Genomic DNA, 9,078 nt, shown 5'->3' on the forward strand with positions numbered 1-9,078 from the left:
ATCTATCACTCTATCATACTGGTAATCAAACTTAGGACTTGGAATCACCAAAACTCGATCCAGCAATGCAGCGAAGAACATATGTTTCTCTAAGCAAATCAAATGGTTGCTCATTTGACCTGAGAGACATATAGCGAAAAGAAACTTGTCAGATCTCGGCTTCCACTCTACAGTTCTCCGATCTGACAAGTTCTGATCCACTTTTCTACATCTATCGTATAAGAAATTCACTGAATCAACTTCGCCGCCGCCGGAGTAATTTGAAGTCCTGTGTGGTGACAGAAGCACCTCTTGGATCTCTTTATTCAACGAAATCTGCTTCGAAACAGCAGATTTCACATCCTCAAACAACACAGACGATCCCAAACTAGAAGCATTCGCTGATTGATTAAGAGAAGGATTCACCAACGTACCATTCCAAAGAGAGAGAAGCTCGAGCTGTTGTTGCCGTAAAAGATACAGAGCACGGAGCTCAGACTCCTTGACACGATTCGCCAATGGATCCAGTTTAAAACTCGAGAGATTCGCCGAGAATAGTTCACGAGGATCAGTGAGTAAGAAGAGAAGACCGATTGATACAATTAGAGAGACGGCGACGATGACGTAGCGCTTGTTGAGCGAGATCTTCCAACGGTGTTGTTGAACTCGCTGCATAATGTCCTCGATCTGAAACGCCGAAGATCTCGGACTTGTTGTGGCGGTGGAGGAAATTGGATCTTCACGGTGACGGTTTCGAGTGTCGTTTTGAGGAATCAAATGCTGGTGGTCTTCTTCGTCGTCGGAAGATTTACGCTCCATCTGGCGAGACCTAATGATATGATTCTACTCAATTTTTTTAGAATCTGAAGCTCCGCATGAACAATTCGATGGAAGATTCAAAGAAAATTCTGGGAAATCTTAACAACATTGAAGAAGAAAGAAGAAGAAGAAGAAGTAGTGATGAAGTATGGAGATGGAGCGTGAAGACGAAGATTAATGATTGGGGAATTGGCAGAACTAACGCACAAAAAAACTATATTTCATTGAGTAACGATTCTAACCAAGAGAAGGTAATATTCTCTGTATTTTCTATATTATTTACCTTGTTACTTTTGTTGCATGATCAATAGTTGACTACTCTCTGTCTCTCTCTTACAAGTCAATGAAGGGGAGAGTTCTTTCTGGATTGAAGAAAGATTCGCCAGCGATTGACGGAGAGATCTAGTGTGGACTATGACTTGGTCGGAGGGAACGACGGCTAGACGGTTAGGAGAGATTGGGAATCAATTCGGCAAATAGGGATTTCGATTGGGTGCTCGACTATTACTCTCTTTTTTCTCTCTAATCACAGAAAGTAAAGTAAAAATTTTTTTTCGAGGTCATCTTCTCTGGCGAGAGAGAAAAAGCAATGGAGTCTCCGTTATCACAAACCGATGCGTCTGTTAACACTATAATCTTATAGTGTATATTTTATATATGGTTAGCATAGTGTTAGTATATTAAGTCTCCTTTAGCTTAATATACTTAATATATATACACTTGTAAGATTCTATTTACCGTTTAATGAGAAATTAGATTCTTCTTTCATCTCTCTCTCTAACTGTCAACATGGTATCAGAGCAAGAACGTTAGTGAGAGAATCTTCTTCCGCTTCGTTGAAATCGATTGATTCATCATCCGATCTTTCGATTTCTCTTTTGATTTCTCATTCGATCATCTCTTTCTCTTTGGGTATCACTTTTACTTTTTCTTTTTAGCTCAAATCCATCTCGATTTCACAGTTCTGTTTTGCGATGAGTGTGACGTTTGATCAGATTGCTTCACTCTTCGTTTTACATCTTTTGCTGGCGATCGCGGTGTTTGTTATCCTAGTTGTTGCTCTCGTAAGTGTTCTTGTTGTTGTTTTCTCTGTTTGAGCAATTGGCGTTTTTCGATTTGATCTTGGTATCGTAATCTTGGTTATGGCGAATTCAACATCTGATTCAGCTCAACCACCTGATCAATATAACAATCCTTACTTCCTCCATGGCACTGATCATGCTGGATTGGTTTTAGTCTCGGATAGATTGACTACAGGTGCAGAGTTCAATTCATGGCGAAGGTCCATGCGGATGGCTCTCAATGTCCGGAACAAATTGGGATTTATTGACGGTACGATCTCTAAACCATCATCAGATCACCGTGACTATGGTTCTTGGAGTCGTTGCAACGATATGGTTTCTACTTGGTTGATGAACTCTGTGTCTAAGAAAATAGGTCAGAGTCTTTTGTTTATTCCAACGGCTGAAGGGATTTGGAAGGATATAATATCGAGGTTTAAACAGGATGATGCTCCGAGAGTTTATGAGATAGAGCAGAAATTGAGCTCGCTTCATCAAGGAGCCATGGATGTAACTGCTTATTATACTGAGTTGGTAACTCTTTGGGAGGAGCTTAAGAACTATGTAGAGCTCCCTGTTTGCACTTGTGGCAAGTGTGAGTGTAGTGCTGCTGTGTTATGGGAAAAATTGCAACACAGGAGTCGTGTGACTAAATTTTTGATGGGATTAAATGATTCGTATGAAGCCACTCGTCGACACATATTGATGATCAAGCCCATGCCATCCATTGAGAATGCTTTCCACATGGTGACTGAAGATGAAAGGCAACGGAACATTGCTAAACCTACTCGGACTGATGGGGTTGTTTTTCAAACTTCTGGTCCTCCTGCTGCGATTATCACTGATGTTACTGCTTATGATGGACCAGCTGATCATGTTGCTTATGCTGTTCAGAATTCCTATCGTCCAAAGCAGTCTCGACCTCTCTGTACTCACTGTGGCATGTTGGGACATGTGGTTCAGAAATGTTTCAAACTCCATGGTTATCCACCTGGATATATTCCTGGTTTCAAGAGTTTTTCTTCTAGTTATCACGCTCAACGACCACAGTCACAGAGTCTTCCGTCTAAGAGTCAGCCTCAAGGTTCATCTCAGGCTCAATATCAACCGAGGACTCATGCTGTTGCCAATGTCACATCGACGGATCCTTCTGTTCCTCCACCTGCCTTGAACGCGATCAATCTGGATGTTAGTAAAATGAATGCGAACCAGATGCAGACTCTGATTCAGCAACTTTCTGCTCACATGACTTTTCCAGAAAATCAGGCTCCTACCAAGGTTTCTTCCATTTCTGAACATGGTGCTATGGCTGTTGAATCATCTGCGGGTAACATCCCTTTTCCTTCTTCTTCTCTTTGTTATGAACATGATCACCTTACTTTTCAACACCAATGCCTATCATCTCTTTCTTCCAGTCTTCCCCATGGTTCTTGGATTATAGACACTGGTGCTACAACGCATGTTTGTTCTGATCTTGCATTGTTCAATGAAACAATACCGGTATCTGGTGTGACAGTCTCTTTACCGGATGCAACTAGAGTTGATATTGCACACACTGGCACAATTCATCTCTCGCATTCTCTCATCTTGCGTGATGTTTTGCATGTTCCTTCTTTCAAATTTAACTTGATATCTGTTAGTAGTTTGTTAAAATCTAGCAATTGCTCTGCACATTTCTTCCCTAACTCATGTTTCATTCAGGAGTTTATTCAGGGCTTGATGATTGGTAGAGGCATCTTATTACATAATCTCTACATTCTTCAACTTGATTCCACTGCATCTCATGCTTCGTCCTCCATCTCATATCCTTCTACTTCGTCTCATTTCTTTGGATCCTTGGTGGTTGATGGTGATCTCTGGCATGCTCGCCTTGGACATCCATCTGCTGACAAGTTACAACATATTCCGGGTACTATCTCAAAGTCTACGAAGTCTTCATCTCCTTGTCATGTGTGTCATTTAGCTAAGCAAAAACGATTGTCCTATGTGTCTAATAGCAAGTTGTCAGTTTTACCATTCGATTTACTTCATTTAGATGTTTGGGGTCCTTTCTCAACAGAATCGGTAGATGGATATAGATATTTTCTCAGTATAGTTGATGATTGTACTAGAGCTACTTGGTTGTATATGTTGAGAAATAAAAATGAGGCTTCTACACATTTTCAAGATTTTATACAATTGGTTCATACTCAATATAATTCAACGATCAAAGTCATACGCACTGACAATGCCCCCGAATTAGCATTTACAAACATTATTAAGAAGCATGGAATTTTGCATCAGTTTTCTTGTGCCTACACACCTCAACAGAACTCTATAGTTGAGAGAAAACATCAGCATCTCCTCAATGTAGCAAGAGCTTTACTTTTTCAGTCTAATGTCCCTCTTGCATATTGGAGTGATTGCGTTTTAACTGCTGTTTTTCTAATCAATCGAACACCATCTACTTTGCTCCATCATGCAACTCCTTATGAATTGCTTACTAAACGCAAACCAGATTATACTATTCTTAGATCTTTTGGTTGTCTGTGTTATGTTTCCACTTTGTTGAAAGATCGTCATAAATTCAGCCCTCGTGCTGATAGGTGTGTTTTCTTGGGTTATGCGTCTGGCTACAAAGGCTACAAAGTATTGCATTTAGATACAGCTACTATCTCCATATCTCGTAATGTCATCTTCCATGAAACAATTTTTCCATTTCATGATTCATCTGCATCTTTTCCTTCTGAGATTTTTAGTTCCAACATTTTACCAGTTTCGATTGATTTACCTGCTGATGTGATGCATTCATTATCGACTCCTCTTGCATCGACGTCTCATGCATCATCTGCTCATGTGCATACACCCTCTAGTACAATCACAGAGAGTGCTACAGCAAATACTGGTGTTGTTCCTCTAAACAATGCTCGACCACGACGCACATCTAAGGTACCAGGCTATTTGTCTGATTATCATTGTGCCATTTCTCAACTTACATCACCAATTCCTCTTCCCGAAACACATAAAACCCCATATCCACTTTCTTCAGTTCTTTCTTATGAATAGTTCAAATCTCCCTATCAGTCTATTGTCCTTTCTTTTTCTCTCGATACAGAGCCTACCTCTTTTCAACAAGCCATCAAATGTAAGAAATGGACGAAGGCTATGGATGTGGAGCTAGATAATATGGAGAATAGTGGGACGCTTGAGGTTGTTTCTCTACCTCCTGGTAAAAATGTCGTTGGTTGTAAATGGGTCTATACAATCAAGTACAATGCCGATGGAAGTGTTGAGTGGTATAAGGCTCGATTGGTAGCCAAGGGTTTTACACAACAGGAGGGAATTGATTTCTTTGAAACTTTTTCACCAGTTGCTAAGATGGGTAGTGTGAAGTTTCTTCTTGGTTTGGCAGCAAAGCTAGGATGGAGTCTTTGCCAAATGGATGTCACAAGTGCCTTTTTGCACAGTGACCTGGATGAAGAGATATATATGAGCCTACCTCTTGGATATACTCCGGCTTCTGGTATCTTACCTCCAAACCCTGTTTGCCGTTTGAAGAAATCCATCTATGGCTTAAAACAAGCCTCTCGTCAATGGTACAAATGTTTCTCTTCTGTTCTCTTGAACAATGGATTCACCCAGGCACCTTCTGAGAATACTTTATTTATCAAGATGACTGATTCATCTTTTATAGCACTTTTAGTGTATGTTGATGATATCATGATTGCGAGTAATAGTGATGCAGAGGTTCTTTCAATCAAGACGATCCTTGCAAAGGCTTTCAAGATAAAGGATCTAGGACCGGCTCGGTTCTTCTTGGGGCTTGAAATAGCTCGTAATTCCTCTGGTATATCTGTTAGTCAACGCAAGTACTGCTTGAATCTCTTGAGTGACACAGGTTATTTAGGCTGCAAGCCTAAGAATGTTCCAATGGATCCTTCTAAAGCGTTATTCAAGGATACTGGTGTTCTTCTCTCTGCAGCTGAGGCCAGTTCTTATCGAGCTTTGATAGGACGCCTATTGTACCTAACTATCACCCGACCGGATATCACCTTTGCTGTCAACAAATTGAGCCAATATCTGTCTTGTCCCACTGATGCGCATCTCTACGCAGCTCAGCATGTTCTTAAATATCTCAAGAGGAATCCAGGACAAGGTTTATTTTACTCTGCTCAGGATGATCTCCGATTGACTGCTTTTTCTGATGCAGACTGGGGCACTTGTCTTGATAGTCGACGGTCAGTCACAGGGTTATGCACCTTCTTAGGTTCTTCTCTTATTACTTGGAGATCTAAAAAGCAGAAGATTGTCAGTAGCAGCAGTACTGAATCGGAATACAGGGCAATGGCTTTAGCTTCTGATGAGTTGGTCTGGTTAACACAACTATTGCAGGCATTCCGTATCCCACTTCATGGACCACCGAAGCTCTACTGTGATAATAAATCAGCCACTCACATTGCCAGCAACCCAGTCTTTCACGAGCGCATCAAGCATATGGAGATTGACTTGCATCGTACACGAGATCGGGTCCTCACAGGAACTCAGCAAGTCTACCACGTTTCCACGGGCAATCAACTTGCAGATATCCTTACCAAACCTCTGCAAGCTGGCCCCTTTCACTCTCTTCTTGACAGGATGTCTGTTTCAAGTCTTTTCCTTCCATCCGAAGATTCCAGTTCAAAGACTTGAGGAGGGGATGTTAACACTATAATCTTATAGTGTATATTTTATATATGGTTAGCATAGTGTTAGTATATTAAGTCTCCTTTAGCTTAATATACTTAGTATATATACACTTGTNCAACGCAAGTACTGCTTGAATCTCTTGAGTGACACAGGTTATTTAGGCTGCAAGCCTAAGAATGTTCCAATGGATCCTTCTAAAGCGTTATTCAAGGATACTGGTGTTCTTCTCTCTGCAGCTGAGGCCAGTTCTTATCGAGCTTTGATAGGACGCCTATTGTACCTAACTATCACCCGACCGGATATCACCTTTGCTGTCAACAAATTGAGCCAATATCTGTCTTGTCCCACTGATGCGCATCTCTACGCAGCTCAGCATGTTCTTAAATATCTCAAGAGGAATCCAGGACAAGGTTTATTTTACTCTGCTCAGGATGATCTCCGATTGACTGCTTTTTCTGATGCAGACTGGGGCACTTGTCTTGATAGTCGACGGTCAGTCACAGGGTTATGCACCTTCTTAGGTTCTTCTCTTATTACTTGGAGATCTAAAAAGCAGAAGATTGTCAGTAGCAGCAGTACTGAATCGGAATACAGGGCAATGGCTTTAGCTTCTGATGAGTTGGTCTGGTTAACACAACTATTGCAGGCATTCCGTATCCCACTTCATGGACCACCGAAGCTCTACTGTGATAATAAATCAGCCACTCACATTGCCAGCAACCCAGTCTTTCACGAGCGCATCAAGCATATGGAGATTGACTTGCATCGTACACGAGATCGGGTCCTCACAGGAACTCAGCAAGTCTACCACGTTTCCACGGGCAATCAACTTGCAGATATCCTTACCAAACCTCTGCAAGCTGGCCCCTTTCACTCTCTTCTTGACAGGATGTCTGTTTCAAGTCTTTTCCTTCCATCCGAAGATTCCAGTTCAAAGACTTGAGGAGGGGATGTTAACACTATAATCTTATAGTGTATATTTTATATATGGTTAGCATAGTGTTAGTATATTAAGTCTCCTTTAGCTTAATATACTTAGTATATATACACTTGTAAGATTCTATTTGCCGTTTAATGAGAAATTAGATTCTTCTTTCATCTCTCTCTCTAACTGTCAACAGCGTCGAAAGAGAAATTTGTGGGTTCACCACGGCCATCAACAACGACGGCTGATTCAAATGCGATGAGAGGTTGTGGACTAGCTAATCTTACATGGGTTGGTGTTGTTAAAGTGGAGCTTCGTCATAAGCTTATGATGCCTGAGTATCTCCGTCTAGCTATGCATGACTGTATCAAACGGAAATATTCAACCAGATTTATGTGTTCACGCCCCAATTAATGGTTGTTTTCGTTAAACCCAAATTTGGTGGTCGTCATGGTCTTGTGTTTAAAGAGAGGCTTCAACTGTTGATGAGCGAAGAACAGGTTCTGCTCTCACTACTCTAGATCATGTGTTATTCTTGTATCAACTTATTAAAGTCTACCTTTTTAAGTGTCTGATTTATGTGTTCATGCTTAACTGATGTGTTAGATCTAGTGCTTTGTTTTGAATTTGGAAGGATGAGTTAAGTTCAAAGATTGAGTCTTTTTGGAAATTCTTGAGTGGATTGTTGTGGAAATGATTTGGAATTGTTGATATTGGAACTTCGTGATGATTCTTTTAATCTCAAACTAAAGAATGCAGAGCAAGGTTGAAGATTATGGTGAGTACACACAACAATATATTTTTAATCTCATAGTCTTTAGGTTTTTAGCAATTAGAAATGTTGACAAGGCCCTATTTCAAATAAGGTTGTATGATTTTCTAGTAATGAGATTGAGGTCCGTCGACGGTGCTTTCGATTGTGGCTCCTTCAAGCAAGCTGTCGATCCCACATTTGGTTCAACATTCTATTCCATTTTCTAAATTTACGGTTTAACATTCTATTCTATTTTCTGGTTTTGCAAACAATGATCTTATATCATGTTCTTTTGCAATGCTATTACCCGGTTTGGGTTCTGAAGGTAGTATTTTGTAGGGTTTAGTGAACCTTCTTTTTATGTGTTAAATTCAAAAATGTTCTAATATATGTGTAATTCTTTTCAAACTTCCGAATCCTGCCATTTACATCTATAAAATTATTAATGTTTGTATCTATATACAGAACTTTTAAATTTTAAAAACAAAAATGCAAATCTATTTTTATTCTTATGATCAGAGTAATGCAATTTCAGACTTAAATATGGGTTTTATACTATATCGCAAATATTTCTGTTCATATACACATAGTATCTTAATTACTAAAAAAATTACGCATACACACCTACAAAACTAGACCGACACGTCATATGTACCCATTGCCACCACAACAGCGCATGTATGCCATATGAGAGTAGTTTGGTAAATTCATAATGTCTTTTGGTTAGTTACTTAATTTTCCCAATTAACCTGTTATATTCTTAATTATTATTGTGATTTTGGCTAGCTACCTAATTCACCCTTAATGATTTCTTCTTCTGTAACTACCCGACTAGTGAGATGGTGACAGTGTGTTGGTTGAGGAGAATGATTCGG

The 9,078-nt window shown here is 40.0% G+C and overlaps 1 protein-coding gene across 1 annotated transcript in view; it reads right to left on the bottom strand.

Annotated features, from left to right (window-relative positions):
* Positions 1-1,428, bottom strand: part of LOC104761036 — a 4,207-nt gene extending 2,779 nt beyond the window's left edge. Inside the window, exon 1 of the mRNA XM_010484054.2 lies at positions 120-1,428. Within this exon, the coding sequence (XP_010482356.1) occupies positions 120-798 (679 nt within the window). The 5' untranslated portion in view covers positions 799-1,428. The remainder of the gene's footprint in view (positions 1-119) is intronic.

Source organism: Camelina sativa, chromosome 18 (assembly GCF_000633955.1).
Source record: "Camelina sativa cultivar DH55 chromosome 18, Cs, whole genome shotgun sequence".
Classification (NCBI taxonomy): domain Eukaryota; kingdom Viridiplantae; phylum Streptophyta; class Magnoliopsida; order Brassicales; family Brassicaceae; genus Camelina; species Camelina sativa.